Genomic DNA, 23,995 nt, shown 5'->3' on the forward strand with positions numbered 1-23,995 from the left:
ACCCTGCGTGACGGCTCTGCTCGCGGAGGAGGCGTTGATGAGCTGTACACCGGGTCACCGCACGGGTTGCCTGCTTACTCCGAGTCTGGAATACGGGAGGCAGCTCGTCGTAGGTGTGGCCGTGTAACCTTTCATTTATTTTATGACGCTCAGGCCGCCGCGTCTTGAGTTCACCCCTTCATTTCCTCTTGCTGTTCACCGTGTCATTCGTGACTGTTCACCCTCTGCTCTTCAGCCTTTAGTTAACAGAAGCAAGAGGCTGTTCGGGTGCTGTCCCGTCAGTTCTGTTCAAGGCCGGGGCCTTGGGGTAGGGGGACCAAGTTCAGACCAGAAAGAAGTCTGCTGGGACACGCAGGAGGGAGTCACCTCGTCCCGCCGCGAGGCCTGCTGCCTTCAGCCCTGTCCGCTGAGGCTCGTCTCCTACCTTCTCCTCCCGCGTCCGCGTGCCTGGAGCGGCACCCCTGGCATCTTGACAGTGCCAGCCGGGCCGGCCTGGAGCAGGTGCTCAGCGGGGCGTGTTGATCGGCTCGAGAGGGGCGGCCTCTAGGTGGCTCATGACCGGCTGAGACGGCGCTGTTGCGTGGCGCCCTCTAGACGGACGTGAAGGCCGCTCCCAGGGCAGGGTGTCCCAGGGCAGGGTGTCCCCGGGCAGGCCCTCAGACAGCCCTTAGTCCGTCTGTCTGGATCTGGAGGCTGCGCTGGTGTCTGTTGCAGAGCGGGGGCTCCTCTCGTTGCAGGGCACAGGCACTGGGACGCGTGCGTTGGTAGCTGTGGCGCCTGGGCTGTGGCGCCTGGGCTCCTTTCACGTGGGGTCTTCCCGGACCAGGGATCCCCTGCATTGGCAGGTGGGTTCCCAACCACTGAGCCACCAGGAAAGTCCCTGACTGAGTTTTTTAAAAAAGCTTTCCTGACCCAAGCTGTGGAGAAGGCAATGGCACCCCACTCCAGTACTCTTGTCTGGAAAATCCCATGGACGGGGGAGCCTGGTAGGCTGCAGTCCCTGGGGTCGCTAGGAGTCGGGCATGACTGAGCGACGTCACTTTCACTTTTACGAATTGGAGAAGGAAATGGCAACCCACTCCAGTGTTCTTGCCTGGAGAATCCCAGGGACGGGGAGCCTGGTGGGCTGCCGTCTGTGGGGTCGCCCAGAGTCAGATGTGACTTAAGGGACTTAGCAGTAGCAGCAGACCCAAACTGCAAAGGCAGCCGGGACAGACCCTGGGAAGTGGGGCTTGGCCCCGGGGCCTGTCTGTTTCGGACATTTGGCGCCAGCCCAGGTCTCCAGCCTGTCCTCCTCTGGGGCCCCGTCCACCCGGGAGCGCCCCTTCGGGTTCTTGCTCTAAACCTCAGCTCTTCCCATTCCCTGTTGTCTGTCTGCCCCTCTAGTGGGGGCGCTTTAGCGACACCTCCTGTGCCCCACGCAGAAGAGGTGGCCTTTACGGGGCCGTGGGGCTCTCGTGGGGGCCCTTCTGGCTGGGGCCCTTTTCAGGGCGTGGCGGGCACCTCTCTGCCAGCTTTCCCTGCCCCGCCCTGTGCCGTCCTCTGTCTAGACCCTGCCCTCTCGTCTGGCCGGGAGCCTCGGTTCCATCACAGGCTTGGCACCTGGGACCTTCGGCAGTTCTCCCTCATTTCTTCTTCCCTCTGCGAGTCCTTCTTGGGTGCTCGGGACGTTTGTGGCCCTCAGGATGCTGACAGATGGGACCCAGAAAACACCGCTCCTGGTCCTCACTGTTGCCTGCTGGTAACAAGTTAGTCCTTTTCAAGTTTCACTTAAAAAGATTTTTTACTTTGCCTGCCCTGGGTCTTAGCTGTGGCCTGCAGGATCTTCTTCGGTGCCGCCTGAGGGATCTTTGTTGCTACATGCAAACTTTTAGTTAGGGTGTGTGGGTCTGTTCCCACCAGGAGCTTCCCTGGGGGCTCTGACGGTAAAGGACCCCCCTGCAGTGCAGTTAGATGCTTGGTCGGGAAGATCCCCTGGAGAAGGGAATGACTACCCACTCCAGTGTCTGCCTGCCTGGAGAATTCCATAAACAGAGGAGTCTGGTGGGCTACAGTCCCCGGGGTCTCAAAAAAGTTGGACACGACTTAGTGACTAACATTTTGTGTGTGTATTCAGCGCTTCGCTGTCACGTTAGTGAGATTTCCCCATCTGGATTCGTGTGGCCGTGGCCCCTTCATGTTTGCTGTGGCTGGTGTTCTGTTAGATGCATATATTTCAATTTTTAAAATTCATTATTCAGTTGATAAGAAAAACCTAGGTATCTGCTAACATTTTCTTCTCTCTGTGGCATCAGTCATTGCTGACCCTGTCTCCCTCAGGTGCTTGTGCGATCCAGTGTGTAGCTGGCAGTGGAATTAGGTCACGTTGATCTGCATTTTATAAGGAATCACTAGGGTTCAGTGAACTGCTTCAGTGTTTTAAAGCAGTATAGTCTATTAAAAAGTTTATGGGTTAATATATCTATTAAAGAAAGATTTCATTATCTGAAACGAGGTGGGTATGTTAGTTGCCACTTAACTCTTTAAAAAGGGCTTTCGCTGAAGCCTGTTTTTCTCTTTCACGGTGCGAGACCAAACAGAAATGTAGTTTTAATAAGATAAAGTGAGGTTGCGTTTAGCCTGAGCTTGGACTTTGCTGGAGCGTTTTCTGCTCAGTGATCACAGGTGTTTTCCCGAGCAGAGTTAGTGGGTTTCCTGATGTCCTGGAGGGGCGGGGCCTGCAGTTCGGGTCGGAGCTCGGACTTCCGGGAACAGGACCTGCAGGGTGTGGGCCGCAGGCAGAACTGGCTCCTGCGGAGAGCCGCGTGAGCGCCGTGGGGCGCCGCGGGAGAGTGCCGGTGTCCAGGTGAAGGCTGGTTGCTGGTGTTGGCAAACACTGTCCGTCGGCCACTTTGCAGTGCTCACAGCGCTGTTACCGAGGTTATCTCCTGTGTACACATTCTTATTCCCGTTTCCTGGATGAGGAAGCAGAAGCTCTGAGCAGTTACTTGGTTAGCACTCTTAGCAGCTTGTAAGTGTTGGGTCTTGAACCCAGATTTTTGGATTCTGAAAACTGGAAACTTTTCTGCCGAGGTTAGAGAGACGGCCGTGGAAATTTCAGACGGGACCACAACAGATGGGTGGCACTCGGCCTGGGCAGGCTGAGACTGTTTTTGGCAAAAAAAGAGAAGGCTCGGGGGTGTCACCGCGAAGTCTTGAAGGTGGGGGCCTGAGTCCCTCAGGCATCTAGCAGTTGGTGCAGGCCGTCAGCTGGGACCCCCGCCAGCACTGGTAGGTGTGTGACACACGCAGGGCTCCGTCCCCTTCTGCCAGGAGAGGGTGTCAGGGTCTGCAGACCGAGACTGGAGCTCTCCCCGGATGCCAGATCTGCAGGCGCCTCCATCCTGCGCTTCCCAGCCTGCAGAGCCGTCAGATCTTGTTGTTTATAAGCTGCTCAGTGCACGGGGTTTGTCACAGCAGCCTGAACGGACTGGGGCCGTGGGGTGGGCTTTTCCAAGCGTCGTTCTCGGCGCGGAGCCCTACCGTAAGGATAAGGCGTCGTTCTCGGCGTGGAGCCCTCCGTAAGGATAAAAGCGTCGTTCTCAGCGCGGAGCCCTCTGTAAGGATGAAGCGTCATTCTCAGCGCAGAGCCCTCCGTAAGGATGAAGCGTCGTTCTCAGCGCAGAGCCCTCCGTAAGGATAAAAGTGTGATGTGGCTGTTACTGTTTAGTTGCACGGTTGTGTCTGACTCTCTGCGACCCCATGGACTGTACTCCACCAGGCTTCTCTGTCCACGGGATTTTCCTGGACAAGAATACTGGAGTGGGTTGCCATTTCTGTCTCTAGGGGATCCTCCCGGACCCAGGATCAAATCCACATCCTCCTGCCTGGACAGGTGGATTCTTTACCACCGAGCTGCCAGGCAAGCCCAGAAGTGTGATGACTTAACCTTTAAGGCTCCCACGTGCCAGGAAAATAGATTCGCTACCGATGTGAGTTTCCTATTGCTGCAGAAGCAAGTTACCACAGGCCTCTTGGCTTATAACAACACACATTTATTACCTTACAGTTCTGGAGGTCAAGTCTGCATAAGGCCTCCCTGGGTGAACACCAAGGTGTTGGCAGGGCTTTCTGGAGCCTTTAGGGGAGAAGCTGTCTCCTCACCTCTTCAGCCTCTCAAGACTGCCTGCACTCCTTGACTACAGCCCCCTTTGTGCGCATTCACAGCCAGCCACGCAGCCTCACTCCGAGCGTTCCTCCTCGGTCACGGCCCCCTGACCGCAGGTGGGGCAGTCTTCCTCTTGAGGACTTTGAGGAGACCGAACCCACCTGGATGATGCAGGCTGTGCTCCCAGGCGTGTGCCCCTAGCCGCATCTGCAGGGCCCCCTCTGCCGTGTTGTTCCCGAGTCCAAGCTCGTACTGCTCACTGCTCAACAGGCCAGTAATCCAGACGGGTTGCTGGGACAAGGAACAGCAACTTGAATCGGAAAGCCAGCAAACCGAGAAGATGGTGGGTTCCTGCTCCAAAGAACCATCGTGCCTGAGCTAGACTTTGGGGCTCCTTTCATACGAAAAGGAGGGGGCGAAGTCAGACACTTCCTGGTTCCCATCAGCCTCATCAGGGGGTATGTGAACTTCTTCCTCCTGCAGCCATTCACAGGTGGGCCTGGTCAGGAGGGTCCCTGGGAGGCAGGGTCCCCAGAGACGGGCCATTATGTGTCATCGAAGCTTCTCGGCAACGGCCCTCTGGTGATTAACTTGTGAGAGAACAGAGTCTCCTGTTACCGCCCGACTGTCCGCGTCCCTCCCACACTCCTGTGGGTGGAGGAGCAAGGGCCGTTCTGCTGAAGAGGCGACGAGTCCGCCTTAGGGTCTCCAGTCAGTCCATTAAACCTACAGCTGTGTGAGCCAGTGAAGCTCTTGGCGCTTTGTCTAATTTGCAGTTGAACTTTGGAGGTTTTGCTTCCAGTTCCTGATACATACCCTCAGTTCCTGTGCTGTTTGGACACAATTACACGGGTCGGTCGCCGCTTCCCCAACTGCAGTGGAACTGCCATCTGCTTCATGGGCGGGCAGACCTGTTGCAGGCGGCCTCGGGACTAGTGTAGAGCCCAGCCTTTTAAAGTGATTCACAGCCACCAGGCCTTCTAGCACTTAGACTCTCCTGTCTCTGCAGACAGCTGGAGTGGTTAAGCCTGCTTCTGGGAGCCCCTGACCTGCAACAGGGCAGTTGGCAAGGGCTTATCCCAAGTTAAATGTCTCTTGAAATTTTAGCGGCGTTCCTCTTCAAGGTGTGATTGGTTCTCTTGGTTTTTCCTGTTGACTGTGGTCTCCCGGCTGTGAGTTGTTTCAGCACCTTGATGCGACAGGGGATGATTTCCCCAAGGAAGGCGTTAAGCACCGCAGACTGCCTCCAGCTGGGATATACTCCCCCCATCCCGCAGGTGTCCACAAGCCCCTGCGGGTATCTACGATGTCACTGTGCGAGGCACGTGAGGCAGGTCGTTTCTCGGTCCTCGGTGGCAGGCTCCTCTGTGTCGAGTCCCCGTCTGGGGAGGTCTGACGGTGGTCTTTGGGTTTTGTTAAGATCCTGGGGGAAAGAGCTCTGTCTGCTTTTCTGGGATTTTCACAAACTCCATCTGTAGGCTTAAAGTGTGTTCTGGTGGGACTCTGATGTCAAGCTGTTCTGGTGAAAACTCCAGGGTGACATCTGTCAGGAGTTAATCAGCTCACTCGCCATGTCCGTGTCTCTGGGCTCCCGTGGGGGTGAGGTGCTTCAAGGCCAAGGGAGCCCCTGGGCCTCTCCCGCGTGCGTCTCTCTGCCAACGCCGTGTGAGAGGCTCTCGTCTCTAAGTGTTCTCCTCTTTTAGCAGAGGGCAATCTGCCCTCCGGTGCTCCTCCGCCTCACAGTGGGCACACTGTTCCAGGGGAACTTACTTCTCTTTAGAGGTACCGCCTTCCAGAAATCCAGTGTCGCTGCCAAAAGTGGCCTTTTGTTCTGCATTTCTCTTTTGTTGAATACTTTATAAAAGCAACATCTACCAGTTGAGAAGGGTTCATTCCAAATGTACCATCTGATTTTTGCAACTTCCTCCTGGTATCCGAGGCAGTTTGCCCCAGAAGGTCAAATTGACCATTCATGTATTTTCAGGGCCTTGGGCTCTGCTTTTAGTATGATGTCTGTAGGCCTAATAAATTCTTTGCAAAAGTTCAGCGTGGTCTTCATTTGTTTGGCTGAAGTTCTTGAGCATGGTTCAAACTCTTTTGCTTTGGTTTCCCTTTCCGAGGCCCCGCCAAGAAGCACTGATAACTGGGGATCTAGTAAGGGCCCCTTCCCTCGCTGGCCCCGAGTGTGGTTCAGCTCTGGGCACTGCCGAGTGGCCTTCAGGTGTAGCGGACCCTCCTCATAAGGAGAGTTGTGAACTTCCCAATTAAAGAAGTCTGGGAAAGCCAACTGGCTGGTGGTTTGCGTTTAAGCCCCTACGAGGCAATGATGTAAGGGGAATGACCCTGCCCCGGGAGTGACTCCTGGCTCACATTAGATGCCCTGTCAGCTCTTAGATGGCGATACTCCGCCAAGTCCCTGCTCCCTAGAAACTGACACAGGATTTTCTAACTGGTCCTCATGGGGGCCAGGAGTCCTGGGCCCCAGGGTCAGAAACTGGGGCTGGGTAGAAACGGAAGGGGTGAAAAGGGCGGTCATACTGGCGTAACAGCCAGAGCGGCTGGGACGTCTGCTCAGCCAGAGCAGTCACGGTTTGAAGCACCAGGCCCTCACTCATTCCCTTCCTTCTATTTTCCCTGGTGTAATGGCACAAATGGCTTGCACTTAATGGTCATCATCCTTCCCTGCTTTTTCACAGAACGTCGTGGACTCATTCAGAAGCCACTGTAAAACCACAGGTAGCAGTGAACAGAAACTTGATTACTCCTGTGACAGGCGACCAAGATAATCACTCAGATTATGACTGAGATGTGATTTTCCAGGAGACCAGGATGTGAGGAGTTCCACGTAATTTCTAGGATGTGCATTTAAATAACATTTACCCGTATGATATAGCCTAAGAAAACGTTTGCCCGTATGATGCGTGCTAAGGGTGTTTTATCACCACTTACTTGAGAGTGCCTCCCGTGCAACTCAGACACACCCAGGAAGCCCACAGATTTTAATGTTCCTCTGAGATGGAGAGAAAACAAATGATTTCAGGTGTTCCAGGGACCCTCTGGCAAACCCCCAAATTAGCTAGAGGTCAGATGAACTCTACTTAGAACTTGATCTTTGGGAAATTTGTAAAAAATATCAAAAAATTTTAACCCGTGATAAAAGATCAGTGCAAATACAGATCACTTAAACAGTTACCAAAAGCAGTTCAGTGTTTTAGGAAAACAGTGTCCTCTTAGAGAACCAAAGACTCAGGTTTTGTACCACTTTACCTTTAAGATTGTAATTAATTAAGATTTTAATGCTTTTGAACTGTGGTGCTGGAGAAGACTCTTGAGAGTCCCTTGGACTGGAAGGAGATCCAACCAGTCCATCCTAAAGGAGATCAGTCCTGGGTGTTCATTGGAAGGACTGATGTTGAAGCTGAAGCTCCAGTCCTTTGGCCACCTGATGCAAAGAGCAGACTCATTGGAAAAGACTCTGACGCTGGGAAGGGTTGAGGACAGGAGGAGAAGGGGATGACAGAGGATGAGATGGCTGGATGGCATCACTGACTTGATGGACATGAGTTTGGGTGGACTCTGGGAGTTGGTGATGGACAGGGAGGCCTGGAGTGCTGCAGTTCATGGGGTCGCAAAGAGTCGGACATGGCTGAGCGACTGAACTGAGCCTTAAGATTTTAAGTTCAGACTTAACCTTCTAAGTGATGAGAGTCTGGATAATCTGGTTAGACATTCCCAGAACATCATTCCCGTAGGGTCTACTCCAAAGACCTTGGCTCCGTGCACCTCTGCTGACTTAACAGCTTTGCCACATCGTTACTTTTCTTGACAGTCTTTGTAACAGGAATAAGGTATTATTGTCTAATAAACCCAGGTATAATTTTACTTTGTGTTGATGACTCTATAAAGACATCTGTATCAAACCAGCAAGCGTAAGCAAACCTTTCACACCAGATACTAATTTAATACTGAGTGTTTCCTAGATCACGTGAACCTGAAACTCATTCTGGCTTGTTTTTTTGAGCTTCCGGCAGATGGGACAGATCAGGGTCACGTGTCTACAAGGTAACCCTTTTACTAGTATTTGTGGAGAAGACACTTCTATTTCGAGCTTTCGGCGATCTTAGGACCCAAACCTCCCTCTTCTCCGAGTGTCTCACTCTTGGACAAAAACAGACTGGTTTTCTTCCTTCTCTCCGTTTGATATCAATAAAAGTTACGTATCGCAAAGCTGATGTGGCTGTTAGTGGACAGACAGTACTGAACGAGATGAAACCCAGGAAACCAAAGAACAAGCAGGATCCTGCGTAAACCGTCATTTGGTCTTGAGTTTTGCGTGTCCCAGCTACACAGGAGACCATTAAGTGACGTAATTAACGCGGCAGAAGTCGCGGTACGCAGTGCACAGGGCCCGAAGGTGACCCTGCCTGGACCCCCAGCGGGGATCCTGACCGGTGCCACGGCCGCCTTCCTCCCACCCGTGGGTTCAGAGCTGTCCTCAGGTCCTGGTCCAAAACGCACCCGAGGACTTTCTCCTGGGGTAGTTGTAACACTCCCTCTTTTTCAAGAGAATCAAAGCACCAACGGCACGCCCAGGCGCCAGCATCCGAGAAACCAGCCCGCTGCTCACAAATGTGGTGGAAGTCCAGCACCTCTTTCGTCTCTCCAACAGGGGGCCCTTCTCAAATACAGCTACAAAACAAACTGGCTTACTCTAGAAAAACAAGCTTCAAACGGAGAGGAAACAGTTCCCAGGTGTACACACCGGAGAGACTCGCCCTGGTACATGGAGTCCGTGTGGCTCCCCAGCTTTGATTCCTTGCTCCCGCTGCCGAGCGCTGGGGTAGCCAGTGCTGTTTCCGGGAACTATGGGGCGAGGGGTGCGGATCCTCAGGACAAGTGGTCCAGGCAGCTGCCAGGGCCCTCCTTACCCGAAAGTTCCCTGGCTGGGCTGGCTGCACACGAGCAAGCAAGGCTCCTCGATGAGTCCCCCAGTTTGTTAGTCCAGGCCCGTCCTGTGCGCTGCGCTACAGGCCAGGAGTCCAGAGACGAGTCGTTGGGGCAGGAATAACGACTTTATTCGGAAATCCAGCAAACCAAGAACGCGAGTGTACGCACCACCCGCAGCCTTGCCTGAGTTAGGAGTCAGGCCCGTTTTATACTCAAAGGGGAGGGCATAAGGTCACACACTTCCTGGTTCCCATCAGCCTCCTCCGGAGGGGATGTGTGAATTTCTGCCTCCTGCAGTCATTCACAGGTGGGCCTGGTGAGAAGGTTCCTGTGAGTGAAACAAAGTTTCCCAGAGATGGGCCATTATGTGGGAAGGTGAAGTCGCTCAGTTGTGTCCGACTCTTTGCGACCCCATGGACTGTAACCTACTAGGCTTCTCCATCCATGGGATTCTCCAGGCAAGAATACTGGAGTGGATTGCCATTTCCTTCTCCAGGGGATCTTCCTGACCCAGGGATCGAACCCGGGTCTCCCGCATTGGAGGCAGACGCTTAAACTTCTGAGCCACCAGGGAATAGGCAACATCCCTTTGGTGATTAACTTCTGATGAAACGCGAGGTTCTTCCCTGTTACAGTGTGAGGTGATACGTTCACGTGTGTTGGGGTTGGGAGGTGTCGCTTTTGGGACTCTTATTCTGCCCACCTCACTGCCTCAATGGCAGAGGAATCCTGTTTACAAAGAGGTTTTTACAAATCAGTGAAATAAGAGTGGACACCTCTTAGAAATGGGCAGAGAGTTCAAACAGGCGGTTTGTGAAAGCACAGATGGACAAAGGATGTTTCAAGATGGCTCAGCCTCCCTAATAATCGAGAAGGTACACGATCCGCGTCTACACCCTCTTCCTCCATCAGACAGCAGTGATCTCTGCAGTGGACCCTTGGATAACGAGGGTTTGAACTGCGTGGGTCCACTTACAGAGGGGTGTTTTTCAGTAGTAAATACTACAGCCCAACACCATCCAGGTGGCCTGAAGCCGGGCACGCAGAACCACAGACCAGGAGGAACTGCGGGTCCGGAGGGCCGACTGGAAGTCACACTCAGCCTGTCTGCCGTGCGGGGGTCCGCACCCCAGCCTCCACGTGGTTCAGGGGTCAGCCATTTATGCCGTGGATACACGTGTATCCTTTGTGTCCCAGGCCTGCCTTCTGTGGGACTTTTATCTTCACGAAGTTATATCTGTATGACAGTATTGTCCCCGGAGAAGTTTATTGCTGTCTTTATAACCACACATAGTTTTAAATAAAGAGCTCACAACCAACACTGGCAAAACCAATTACCGTGTAACCATAATGGTGGGGCGGTGTGAAATTAGAGGTGAGGTTGTCCAGGGAGGCAGTGCTCATGTTGTTATGATTTTTGAAAACTTAGGAAGCTTGGGAATGATTACAGATTTGTGGGAATTACAGAGAAATGTCTGGGGAAGCCCCTTATGCCTGCAGTGTTAGGTCTTAAAGTGTGAACGTGCTGCGTGTGTCTCTCCTGTGTGTCACACAGTATAAAGTACAGGCATTTAAGTAGATTGATACATGGGGAAAGAGTTGTGATACTGATATATTGCTGAGTGAGCAAGGTAGGATTTCATTTTGTTTTAAAAAGCTAAGAAGACTTCATCTATATATTAAGCTCCTCCGTGTCAGTATTTATCTTTACATACACGCACCCTGCATGGAGGAGGAAATGGCAGCCCACTGCAGTATTCATGCATGGCAAATCCCATGGACAGAGGAGCTTGGCGGGCTACAGTCCATGGGGTCACAAAGAGTCGGCCACGACTGAGCGACTGGGCACGCAGGCACTCTGCAGGGCTCCGCATCGGGGTTTCAGAGCCTGTCTGTTCCACGTGGATCACAGCAGTTAGGACTCTGACTGCCCGTGGCTTCAGCAAACAGGGGCTTGTTTATTTCACGCCATGGACGTCTAGGGAGCGGTCCAAGGTTGAGAGCTAACAGCTCCGAGCTGCCGGAGTTCCGCTGTCTTCCCATCTTCATTCTAAGCCACCCCCTGCCCCCCACCCATCACGAGGGCCTTTATTTCTCGTGGTTGCTTCTCGTGGCAGGATGGCCGGGCCCCTCTTGGCCTCACGTGTGTGTTCTGAACAAGAAGAGGGGAGAGCTGAGGGTCAGGGTCGTGCCCGCCAAGCCTCTCTCCTCTGTCTCTGCGACTGGCCTGCCTCCGGTCCCCTGGGAGGAAGGGGTGTGCGCTGGGTCTCTCAGTTGGCCAGCGTGCCACTTGAGTTCTTATGTCCCCGCTTTTTTTCCAGATCTACTCTGATGAGCACAGACTTTATAATGAAACCATGCAGTCTTTTAACAAAATCGTGTTTGTAATTCTGTATTCCATCTCTGGGCAGAGTGGTGCCTGGTGAGAGCTTCTTGAGGGGTGTGTCTGGGTCTTTTAGGCCAGGAGCAGAGGCTGACCAAAGCCCCAGACCCTGTGGTGACCCTTGGGGTTGTGGGTGCCTCACAGGCCCGTTCGCCGGGAGGCTGAGTGCCCTGCTTGTGTGTGTGGGTGGCCTTGTCTGGCGTCTTTCAGCCTTCCCGACGGGCCCTGGGGACCCTGCGGTGGCCGGGGTTGCTCCCTCTGGCACCGGCTCGAGGAGCTGGCCTGCTTCCTGAGTCCATGGGGCCCTTGTGAACGCCGGGGAGAAACTAATTTACTCTCCTTCCTTTTCTGAACAGCATCCAGCACGTGTATGGCGCTCAGCACCCACCCTTCGACCCCCTGGTGCACGGCACGTAAGTGACCTCGGGTTGCGTGAGGCTGTTCTCAGGCTGGGCCTGGGGGGTGTGGTGACCCCCCAGGTCCCTGGCATTCCCGACGGGGAGGAGAGTGCCCTTCATTCAGCCAGCACGAATCAAGCGGTTGCTTTACGGGGGGCACTCCTGGCCTTTCATGGCCCAGCCTCTGAGGGAGGTGGCTCCATGCAAAGGAGGGCAGAGGAGGGCAGAGGAGAGCAGCCTTTGCAGGGCGCCTGGGGCTGGGGTGGGGCCTGCCACACCTCTGTGAGCTTGGGTCTGGCCACGGCTGCTTAAGGCACTGAAAGTAGCAACAGCGAGGCAAGAAGCTGGACGCTGTCACCAAAACCGAACCCCTTTGTGCTGAAAGCAGCGTGTCAGCTGCTCAGTTGTGTCTGCCTCCCTGTGACCCCGTGGACTGTAGCCCGCCAGGCTCCTCTCCATGGACTTCCCCAGGCAAGAGAAGAGTGGATGGCCATTCCCTCCTCCAGGGCATCTTCCCGACCCAGGAACTGAACCCGGGTCTCCTGCGCTGCAGGCAGATTCCTCACTGTCTGAACCACCTGAGAGAGGACCCCGTCAGAAAAGCAGAAAGCCCCCGAGAGAGATGTTTTCACTCCCTGTAGCTGACGCAGGTTGCGTGGCACATGTGTTCTCTGCCCGCTGCCTGCGGCTCGCTCAGCCTGTGTCTGGGCTCCTTGTCTAGAGGCGGGTGCGGGGCAGGGGTGGCCCTGGAGGACCAAGCGGGTTGAGGACAAGCTCCCGACGCTCGGTGAACCCGTTTTGCATGCTGCCACACTCTGCGGGATCCTTGAAATTGTCCCGTATCCAGACCCACCTGCCAAGGGCTTGTGTCCTGGGAACATGTGTCCGCTAGACGTCTGCAAAGGTGTTGGGGCGAGAGATCTGTGGGCCCGGGGCGTTGCTGCGTGTCCTCGGGCCTTGGTCTCTGGGGCACAGGTGCAGTGTGACTGCCCCAGGGGCTGCTCTCCCGTCCAGGGGTGGGCACGCTCAGCCCCCAGGGCGCGAGTACAGACTGCTTTTGCTTTGCAGCTTGCTCAAGGCCACGCCCAAGGTGCCAACCACGCCGGTCAAGGCCAAGCGAGTCAGCACCTTCCAGGAGTTTGAGAGCAACACCAGCGACGCCTGGGACGCCGGTGAGGATGACGACGAGCTCCTGGCCATGGCGGCCGAGAGCCTCAACACTGCAGTCGTCATGGAGACGGCCCACCGCGTGCTGCGCAACCACAGCCAGCAGCAGGGGCGCTCCCGGCCACCTGGGGCCCCGGAGCCCCCGGCGGAGCCTCCCGCGGCCCCCGGCGGTGACCTCCGGCTGGTGAAGTCCGTCAGCGAGAGCCATGCATCCTGTCCCGAAGGTGGGGGCGGTGGGGAGGGGCGGGCGGTGAGGGGAGGGGTGGGCGGGTTTCCAGAAAGAGGCCTGGAGCCCTCTCCCCGGGGGGCGGGGGGGAAGGGTCCCAGCCCTCGGAGGCTCAGAGATCCAGCAGCCGAGGGCCTCCTGGTCAGCAGAGGCAGCTGCGCTTCCTCTCGTCCTCCTGGCTGAGTGTGTCTCCCTCCTGATGGCGTGGCCGGGCGGGAGCTCCTGTGGGCTGCTGGGGGGACCCCGCCCTTCCCAGGATGCCCTGGCTGCTCCAGGGGGCCTTTCCAGCCCAGGGGCCGGGCCAGCCTCATGTTCAGGGCTAGATCTCCCCTCCGGCCACTTCCGGTGATCTCTCCCGGTCCCCAACACGTGGGCTCAGCGTCTGCAGGGCGAGGGTCTGCTCTCTGGAATCGCCAGGTTCCTATTCTAAACTCTAAAAGGTTAGCTCTTGCCTGTGTCTGCCATCCACGTGCCTGGCGCTCTCTCGTCACTTTCGCTCTCTGTGTGCTGGAGGGGCTGAGACATCAGACAACACCATTGTTGTTTAACCTGTGATGGGTCAGGTCGCATTCTCAGGGCGTGGGCTGCCCCAGGGAGTCCTTGCTGAGTGGTGTCCGTTCTGGCGAGGGGACGAACAGCAGCCTCTGCGTGACGTGTGAGGAGGCCTGAGTGCCAGAAGGCGGCAGATGCCGGGGTCAGAACAGGTGGGGGCAGCCCCAGAGCAGGGTGGGATGTATGCTGAGATGCTGGATCTGGCGGTCAGAGCGGCCTCTTGGGGCAGGCAGTGTCAGGGAGGTAAGGGGTTGGGTGTGGGGGTCCCTCCTGCTGAGGTCTCTGGGGGTTCGGGGGCTCGCGCTTTGTTAACAGAGAAGAAAATGAGGTCATCATCGCAGCCTGAGGCAGCCCACTGGCTGGGGCAGAATTACGTTTCATACTCAGCTCTAGGTTTTAGAAACACATTCCGGGAATTAACTTCGGAAGCGTTACTGTCTTCTTCGTGGAATAGCATGAGTTATTTTGTTTGATCAGTTTCCAAATTGGAATCTAAACTATTTTTCTTTAACACGAAGTGAATTTTGAAGTATTTGAGCCTAAAAATGGAAGGGTGCCCTGTTTGAGCCTTTCCAGGTTGATGCAGGATTCCTATGACTCGTGGCAGGCACTCTGACTGTGTCCCGTGCGCCTGGGCAGGGCACGCACTCCCAGGCCCTGGGTTTCTCCTGTGGTGGGCTCTGCCGAGGCCACAGCTCTTAGAACCCCAGCAGCAAGGGCCGTGGAGGCAGGGACCACGCCCCCGTCCCCTTGGTTTCTCCTGGACGTCCTGCGCAATTGTGTAGACGCCGCTGATGTACCCCAAGCTGCCCTCAGGACCTGCTGCTCAAGTGGCACGGCAGCCACACCATCCTGCTGGGCCGGCGGGGCCTCCTAGCTCGGGTGAGACCCGCGAGGTCCATCTGACGTCACTGCTCCTGTGAGCGGTGGTTTGGAATTCTGCATGCCCTGGAGCGGTCCTCCGTGGGGGCACAGAGGAGCGCGAGCTCGGCTTCTCCCGACGTGTGCAGTGGTTTTCTGCTTCTCCCTGTCTTGCCTCTCGTGGTGCGTCTGTTTGCCTGAGGAGCGACCAGGAGGGCAGTGAGCTCTATGTGGGAGCCGGCTCGTTCTCTGCCTCCAGCAGGCAGCTCGCCGCAGCTCTGTGAGGGTGAGGCGGGACCGCCGTGCCACGGCAGACCCGGTGTGGCGGAAGTGAGGCCTCCCGGTGGGCGCCTGGCTGTGGGCTGAGCCCCGGGGCCTCACCTCTCTTCTCCCCCTGCCCCCCCTCCTTGCAGGAAGTGCCAGTGATGCCGCCCCCTTGCAGAGGTCCCAGTCTCTCCCGCACGCGGCCACCGTGGTGCTGGGCGGAGTGCCCGAGCCCAGTGCCCTCAGCAGCTCGGCCTTAAGTGAAAGAGAGGCCTCCCGGCTGGACAAGTTCAAGCAACTGCTTGCGGGCCCCAACACAGACCTCGGTGAGTCCCTGTGGGTGAGTCCCCCTGGTGAGTTCCGGGGGTGGGTCCTCATGGGTGAGTCCCCGGGGTGAGTCTCCGTGGCCGAGTCCCCGTGGCCGAGTCCCTGTGATGAGTCCCGGGGGTGAGTCCCCTGGTGAGTCCCCGTGGGCTCGGCCGCTTCTGGCTGTGCGCGTTTCTGCTCGAGGCCCGTATCTGAAAGGCCCGGCCTGCTCCCTTTTGGGGTCCCTGTTCCCTGTGTAATTTACTGGGTCAGAAATTGATCTGTTCTATTTCATGCTGGTAAGTCACTAGGAGGAGAGCTGCTTGTCCTGAAAGTTTACTCTGGATGTGTTTATTAATGTGCTTCCAGTGAAATTTGATGAGCATTTTTTAAAAAAAATTTACTTTTAATTGGAAGGTAATTGCTGTACAATGTTGTTTATCTTTAATTGGACTGATCACATTCTCCGATATTTTTTCCTTAATGCACTCTCCTGTCTTGGTGCTGCCTTGGCGCTGCCTTGGCGAGGCCGTCCACCGGGCGGATGTCTTCCTCGTGCGTCACAGTGGCCAGGGCCGGTGGCTGAGTCCTGCCTGGGGTGGCTGACTGTGCACCGTCTGACGGGGGCCAGCGGGTCGGCATGGAGTGGGACTGGCTGTAGAGTGAGCCGGCGGGGGTGGGGGTCAAGGCCAGGCTTGGGTGGGTTCCAGCAGGGCCCAGGACAGTGCCTCTGTGCTCCTCGTGGGGCAGCTGGGCTCTGCGGCCCGTGCTCGCTGTCCAGTCCTGCTGGGGTTCCACGCACAAGTTCCATGCTTCCGTTTTCCTGTCTCATCCTGGGTGCTGAAGGCTGGGTGGCGCTGTGGGCAGTGCCCTGCGTGGCCAGCAGGTGGCGCGTGAGGCCCGTGGATGGAGGTGCCGGCCCGGCCGGCCTGTGAAGCTGGAGCTGTGCAGCCTCGTTCCTGGGGCTGGGGGAGCGGCTCTGGGAACATCCCGTGGCCCGAAGGTGCTGCTCCCGTCCAGCTGCCCTTCTCACGGTGGGTTTTTTGTTCTTTGTCACTTTCGTTTCTTTCCTGGGCGCACACGTTACACAGTTTCACGGCACAGAGGGTGCAGCAGAAGAGCCTTTTTCCTTTCCCAGCTCGCCTTTCCCCTGCCTTCGCGTGGTTCCAGGTGTCGTCGTCCGGAGAGGTCCAGCTTACCGTCTGTGTTAGGATTCCCGTTCTGATGTGACTTCAAACGCACAGAGAAGGCGCCTCCCTGTGCCCTTGGCCCGCCGTTCCAGCCGTTTACCTTTCGCCCGGTTTGCTCTCTGCGTGCGTAGTCATTGCCCTTTCGCCGGTTTGTTCTCCGCGTGCATGCTCACGTGCGTTCGTGCTTTTCCTGAACCATCTGAGTCAGTTGGAGAAGTCGCGCTCTCCGCTCCTCGACACCTCATCCCCTCCTGAGGCCAAAGGCCTCCTCCAGGCGTTGGCGCGGCCTCGTCGTCACAGTCAGGAAGTTTCACATCCACGCGGCCCTGTCGTCCAGGGCACCAACCACGCTCAGTTCCGACGACGCTCTTCCCGTGATGGGCACACGCGGGCACCTCCCTCCTAGTCTAGGACCCGCCCCGGGGTCCTGTGTGGCGTGTGGGCGCCGCGCCCCTTGTCTCATGAGCTGGGATGCTCCTCCGGACCTCGAGACGTGCTCTAGGACGAGTGAGGCCCCTTCTCGGGCATGTGTCACGTCCCGCTGGTGAGCTCTGAGCCGGCTGTGGGTGAATCGTCTGCCATCTCGGTTATCACTGCAGGAGGCGGGGTGCTGGTTTGTCCTGGGCTCGATGGAGCCCCCTCTGATTACCTCTCGCCAGACACCCCCTGATCTAGTCCTAGGCGGCAGAGGGGTCACTCGTGAAAACTAGATTGCCTGAACTGCAGCTCTGAGTCAGGACCCGAGCCCCCGGTTAGAATCTCCTGTGGACTTTGTCATCAGAGTAACTTGGGAAATTAAAATTGTGCTTAAAAATGAAGCTTTCAAGATGTATGGGCAAGTGAGTACGTATGGATAAACTGAAAGGTTAAAAGAAATGAGATTCTTCTGTTCGGTTGTGGGGTTCTGTATTTTTCCTTGCCTTTCCTCAGAATTCAAGTGAAAGTGAAGTCGCTCAGTCGTGTCCGACTCTTTGCGACCCCGTGGACTGTAGCCTACCAGGCTCCTCTGTCCATGAGATTCTCCAGACAAGAATACTGGCGTGGGTTGCCATTTCCTTCTCCAGGGGATCTTCCTGACCCAGGGACCAAACCTGGGTGTCCTGCATTGGAGTCAGACGCTGTGACCTCTGAGCCACCAGGGAAGCCCAAGAATTCAATGTAAGTATGAAATCTAACACCGAAAGGTGAAAACCAAAGCTTTCAAAGTGAAACAATTACAGGATTTGTATTTGATGGCTACAGAAAACAGAGCCAATAAATTGCATTTTTATAAGGCAGTTCAGAGAAGGTAATGGCACCCCACTCCAGTACTCTTGCCTGGAAAATCCCATGGATGGAGGAGCCTGGTGGGCTGCAGTCCATGGGGTCGCATAGAGTCGGACACGACTGAGCGACCTCACTTTCACGCATTGGAGAAGGAAATAGCAACCCACTCCAGTGTTCTTGCCTGGAGAATCCCAGGGACGGGGGAGCCTGGTGGGCTGCCGTCTGTGGGGTCGCACAGAGTCGGACGGGACTGAAGCGACTTAGCAGCAGCAGCAGCATAAAGCAGTTAGCTTCAGGAGACAATGGGAAGTATTATCTTCACATCGCATACATGACGTTAAGTGGCAAATACTTGCCGACTTTGGAGGAGCAAAGCACTGACCTGGGCGATGCCCACAGAAGTGCCTCCCCCTCGGTGTCCCTCGGCCTCGGGCTGCGCGGCTGTGTTTACTGGGGCTCCGTTCAGAACTTGCGGACGAGAGCAGCAAATAGGACTTAACAGCTCACTCCGCTCTCAGCGTTGATTCAAGTCTTTTCTCATGCAAAGGCCGCCTTCTTCGAAGCCCAGGAAAGCGACCGTTGGAGGCCTCCGTGGTCATGCGTGTCTGTAAATGGGAGTGTGACTTGGCCTCTGGCAGAACCTGTGCCTCCGAGGCCCACGGGATGACCGCCTGGTGGCAGCCGGGCCCCGAGGTCGTCTGTGCGCGGCACGCAGCCCTGTCCCCGGATGTTCAGACCGTAACGCGGGGGAGGGGGGCCAGCTGCAGGGTCACCCGGTGGTCCTCTTACCCACGTGAGCCCCGGGGCTGGGCTTCAAGGCAGAGAGCATGTGGGAGCTCTCTGGGGAGAGGAAGGGGATTTTTCAGGGGGCAGGTGGGTGGCATGGAGCTGTTCACTCCAGAAGCAAGGGCTTGAGCTGGATGGCCCTTCAGGGCCCGGGGCTGGCGGAGAGCCTGTCTGTGAGGGCAGGAGGGCGAGGCTGGCACAGGCCCGTGACTCAGCCTCCTGTCTCGTCCCCGGGGAATCTGGCCTCCCTGGAGGGTCCTCGTGAGTCGGGGTGACTGGCGTCAGGTGCCCACGTGGTTCTTCATTCAGCCAGTGTTCCTGAGCATCTGCTGCGGTCGGTGCTGGGGTGAACCGTGAACAGAGCCCAGGGTCCCTGCCCTTGGAAGCTGACACTCAGTGTCGGGGGGCAGATGGATGCCTGCAGTCAGCACTCCAGGAACTGGCTGAAGGTGGAGAGGGAGACAGTGCTGGGGGTCAAGGCTGGCGCTGCTGTGGAGTGAGGGCGGCACGGGGCAGGCGTTGGAGGTGGAGGAGACCCTGGGGGGTGGGGCGCAGAGGTTCCCCCCCACCCCCGGGATGGTGGGGCAGGGGAGGAGGGAGGCCTCCGGGCAGGAAGAGGCAGGTGCAGCGGGCCAAGAGGGCCAGGAGGCGGCATGGGAGCATCTCCCGGGGGGCGGCTCCCTTGGCGTCAGAGCATGACCTCCAGGTGGGCAGCTGGACGGCAGGAGGGATGGGGGAAGTCAGGGCAGTGGTCGGCGGTGGGGGCGGCCAGGCCAGGGGGACGGGCTGTTGGCTGGAGCTCGGGGATGACGAATAGCCCTGGACACAGCCCGGGCCGCAGGCGGTGTGTCACGTCAGTGGGAGGCACGGTCGGGCTGGAGAAACGGCCGGAGAGGATGCTGTGCACCCTGATACCTCCACGCCCGTTCGTCGCCTCTCGGGCCTCACTCTGCACGTGTGCCCTGCTTCACGAGTGCCTGCACGGCCCTGCAGCCCGCACGCCCGCCGCCTGTGCCTGCAGTAGCCGGCTCCTGGTCACCCCCGGGGGCGGTGGGGCCCTGGCTCCGGAGTCAGCCCGGGGGCCCCGCAGTGAGGACACAGCCGGTGCCGGCCGGGCCCTCGTTTCTCTGCTGGGGACGTCAGAGGACGGGAGCGGAGGGCCCGCCTGGGCCATTGGGCCAGGCTCAGCCCCGTTCCTGCCAATCCGGGGAGCCACCTGCCAGTGTCCAGCGGCCCCTCCAGGGCTAGGCGCAGCCCCGCTGCCATGGCCGCCCAGGGACCGTGCATGCACACGGAGGCTGTGCGCGTGTGTGCCCTTGTCGGCGGCAAGGGTGCTCCAGGAGGCGTTAGAATGCGAGGGGGAAGAAGCTGACAGCTCCGCTAACCCAGCCTCGCCTGCCCCCGGAGTCTCATCAGGGAGGACCCCCGCCAGGACGGCAGGGGGTGCAGCCCTGGGGCGCCCTGCCTGCCCACTCTGGGTCTGCCTGCTGGGCCGCCTGTGCACACTCCGAGTCCCCTCAGAGGGCGGGCAGCGCTTACCTGGTGCCTGGTACCCTGCTGGTGCCAGTTCATCTGGGGCGTGCCCCCTCAGATGCCCCCAGGGCCCTGCTGCCAGCCACACTCCTGAACGCTGACTGGGGGGTAAGGGGCCCCGGGAGCCGGCACGGAGCCTCCACAGCCCGGCTTCACGTCCAGTCTGTGGTTTGGCGAAAACGGACTTTTCAGTGAAACAAGCAGAGAAGCTTTAAAAGGAGGGTTGGTGAATGTGCCTCGCTGCCCCACCTGCAGCTCAGGACCACTGCCGTCGCCCACGCAGGAGAGCCTGGCACACAGTGGGTGCCCTGGCTGAACGGGTGGGTGCACCCCGGGGCGGGATGTGGCGGGATCCAGTGGGGCCCTTGTGTTGGTCACCGGGTCTCAGAGTCCTGGCTGCTGGTCGGCGAGCCTCTCCTGTGGGGGAGCCCAGCCTGGCCGATCCCTACGGCACGGGGTGGGGTGGGGGCCGTCTCTGTGAGGTGACTGCTTCCTCCGTTTCTCCTGGATTTCCCCTGGATTTGGTTCTCCCTGGCGGCGTCGCTTCCGATGTCAGGGGGAACACTGATGAAACAGCTCTCACTAAGAACGTACGTAAGGGGGCAGTGCGTGTCTTTGAACAAGGTCATGTTTTTAAAGGCAGCTTCTAGGTTGGAAGCGTCGCCTGAGTCGCCCCCTGAGGCCCTGACGCCTCCCCCGAGCCCGTCCCCTTGGCCCCGTCGCCCCCTGAGGCCCTGACGCCTCCCCCGAGCCGGTCCCCGCCGCCCGCGCCCCCTCGTCTGCACTCCTCTCTGGCTCTGCCCGGGCTCCCAGCTCAGCTTGTCTCCGTGCCCTGCCCCCTGCCGCCGCCTCCCGCTGGCCTGTCCCCCGTGTCGGCCGCCTGCTCCACCCAGCCATCAGCCGTCCTGTGTAGACAAGATCTGGGTCAGGGGCCGTCAGAGCCACCCTGGGCTCCATCCTGCTCAGAGGCGGCCGTTGGCTCAGTGACACCGCACGGCTTGGCCGCCCACTCCTGTTGTCCCCTCCCAACCTCGTAGGTCTGCGGTGGCTGGAGCACAGCGCACAGCGGCCTGCCTGCCCCTTCCTCCAGGTCCCTGCTCGGCCGTCAGCTGTCATCAGGCGCTCCTGCCCCGGCCCTGCCCCTCCCCCTCCCCTGTCCGCCCCCCCCCCCCCCCCGGTCCCCCGTCCCCCGTCCACGGCCCTCCCCTGTCCACCCGTCCACCCTTCAGTCCCTCTCATCCTGGCTGCTTTTCCTCGGAGCACCCATCTCCCTCTGCCCCCGGCCCCTAGGCTGAAGCCTCTGGCTCCCTCCAGGGGTCGTGGTGGCTGGTGCACCAGCTCATGGCGGGTATGGGCTGCTGTGCTCTGGAGAGGTGGCTCCCCTTCCTTTGGGCGGTCTCTGTCCTCCCGCCCTGGCTTTCTCCTCATTTTGTAAAAACAATGACTGTGCAAGTGATCACTGCAGACGTCCAGACGGCTCAGCTGCCGCAGCGCCCCTCCTCCGGCCCGGCCCCTGCCCCCTGCTCCCATGCGGCCCCTGCCCTGCGCCGTCCCCGTGTCACCGGTGCCCCGAGTCCCGCTTGGAGGACGGGGCTCTGCGTGCTGCCCCACCACCCCGCCGTGTCACTCTTGTTGTCAGGCTTCCATGATGATTGTTCGTGGGACGTTGCTGAAATCGAGAGACGTGGGAAAGATAATAAAACCCACAAACCCACGGTTGCTACCGCGTGTTCACTCTGGATGTGTGAGGGTGGTCTCCTTCCCTTCTTCCTTTCCTGTAATTGGTTCTCGCTGGCCCCTCGGAGCCCCCAGCAGAAGGGGCTCCCCAAGCTCACCCCGTCTCCTGGGCTTCGGGACGGGTGCATGACAGCCCAGAGGACACGCCACTCTGGCTTCCTGCGTCGCTGCCAGCAGCGGCTTTATTTTTTGGGTGGCATTTGCACTCCAGGTGTGGTATCTGAGCCACGAGCAGCGTCCCTCAGCTTGAGGTAAACCAGAATGAGTGTGATCTGGTGGAAGCCAAGCGTTTCATTTCATGTGTCGGGTGGAGAAGTCTTCGGTGTAATTAGGAATCCATTCAAGGAGCTTCCCGACAACTTCCTCATGGATGATGATTTCCTACATATAATCTTAAAAGCAAATGTTAAAAAATGTTTAAAGGAGCCGTTTGAAAAATCAATCTGTTACGTGTTTGTCTTTCTTTAACGATTTCCTGCGTCGATTAGGACATGGAGTAACAATTTGGAAGACCGTGAGACTGTGGTGTCGTTTTCTGTCTGAGGGATGAGAGCAGAGAAGTGGGCAGAGTGTGCGGGGCTGCGCCCTGCCCTGCAGCCCGTGAGCTGACTGCGCTCTCAGGGTGCTGCCCGTCTCCACCCCTGGCTTGGGAGCTCCTCGCAGCTGTGCTGAGTCACAGGTCCTCATGTTCAGTGACGGGACAGGACATGGCGCAGGCTTGGGAAGGCCTGGTGGGGTCCCCGCGGGCTGTCTGCTGCCCACGCAGCGCTCACAGCCCCGCTGGTTCCCCAGCTGAGGGGCGGGTCACTTAGGATTTGTTTTGGGTGAAATGTGAAAGTTGCTCAGTCGTGTCTGACTCCTTGCAATGGATTATAGCTGCCCCAGGCTCTGTCCATGGGATTCTCCAGGCAAGAACACTGGAGTGGGGTGCCATTCCCTTCTCCAGGGAATCTTCCCGACTCAGGGATCAAACCCGGGTCTCCTGCACTGCTTGGGGATTCTTTACCACTGAGCCACCTGCGAAGCCCTTGCTTTGGCTGAAGGTATCAGAAAAGCAGACTCAGAGCTCTTAGACAGATAGGGGCTTGTTTTTCCCAGCAGGCTGTCTGGAGGAGAGGGGCTGTTGGCGTGGATTTCATCAGGGATCTGAGCTCGTGGCCACTAGGTGGCGTCGTGGTCCTGCTCGAGGCAGAGGGCAGGCACCAGGGCATGTGGGCTCTTCTCTGGAAGGCAGTGATCAGAGCTGGGTCACGTGCCCCCACCCCCAGCTGTGGCACGGAGAAGTAGGGGTCCCGTGGGCTCGGCTGGCGGCACTGTGCAGTGGGGCTGTGGTCACAGGGAAGAGGGAGTGATGGGTATGGGCCGACAGCCAGCGGTGCTGCCTCTGAGGCACGTGTGAGTCTGCACCTCACCAGCTCTCCAGTTCCTTGAGTTCAGGGACTGTCTTTCTTACACTGCAGCTCTTAACCCATGGCTGGCGTCCAGCAGGGTCCCCACCACACAGTGGAGACCAGAAAGTGGTTGAATTGCTTTCAACTGAGGGAATAAATGAACCTTGAATTTTCAAAGTCAAAGACACGGCATTTAGAATGACCCCTCTTATGTCCTATTTTTCCCACAAAATGTAGCTGAGGCTCCAGTGGACCACAAAACTGACACATAGCTAGGTGTGTAGTCCTGGAAACTGCAAAGAAGGTAACATTTTTGTTTTAAGATAATTTAAGGTTCTTGGAACCTATTAATAAAAAAAGAATGAGAATGACTATTGTTCCGTTCCTTTGAACTGATACATAGAGCTGAGCTGAGCACAAAATCAAGCTAAGACAGGATATAAAGATGTGTTAACTTAGAAGAATGTGGTTATGTCCTTTGACCTCCTGGGGGCTTTGGTGGTATGCTGAATTGTTGCCCGTCGCCCGAGGATGGGGAGGATGGGCGCCCGAGTCGGGAGAGATGACAGGCGGCCACCTGGGTCTGGTGTGGGCAGCCCTTGGTCGGCCAGACCCGGAGCGGGTGGTTGTGGATTGGGCTTGGCTGTGTGAGGGCCGGAGCCCAGCTTCCTCCTGGGGCTGCCCTTGTGGCAGTTGCTGAGCAGAAAGGATGTCTTGCTTCTCCCTTGGAGAAGGCAGTGGCACCCCACTCCAGTACTGTTGCCTGGAAAATCCCATGGATGGAGGAGCCTGGTGGGCTACAGTCCATCGGGGTCGCTAAGAGTCGGACACGACTGAGCGA

General features: G+C 57.6%; 1 protein-coding gene across 1 annotated transcript in view; it reads left to right on the top strand.

Annotated features, from left to right (window-relative positions):
- The window catches only part of TBC1D22A (TBC1 domain family member 22A), a 263,232-nt gene that overhangs the window by 10,149 nt on the left and 229,088 nt on the right, over positions 1-23,995 (top strand). Inside the window, exons 2-4 of the mRNA XM_068971006.1 lie at positions 11,834-11,890; positions 12,944-13,266; positions 15,095-15,271. Coding sequence (XP_068827107.1) covers positions 11,834-11,890; positions 12,944-13,266; positions 15,095-15,271 — 557 coding nt within the window. The remainder of the gene's footprint in view (positions 1-11,833; positions 11,891-12,943; positions 13,267-15,094; positions 15,272-23,995) is intronic.

The sequence above is a fragment of the Capricornis sumatraensis genome, chromosome 4 (assembly GCF_032405125.1).
Source record: "Capricornis sumatraensis isolate serow.1 chromosome 4, serow.2, whole genome shotgun sequence".
Lineage (NCBI taxonomy): Eukaryota > Metazoa > Chordata > Mammalia > Artiodactyla > Bovidae > Capricornis > Capricornis sumatraensis.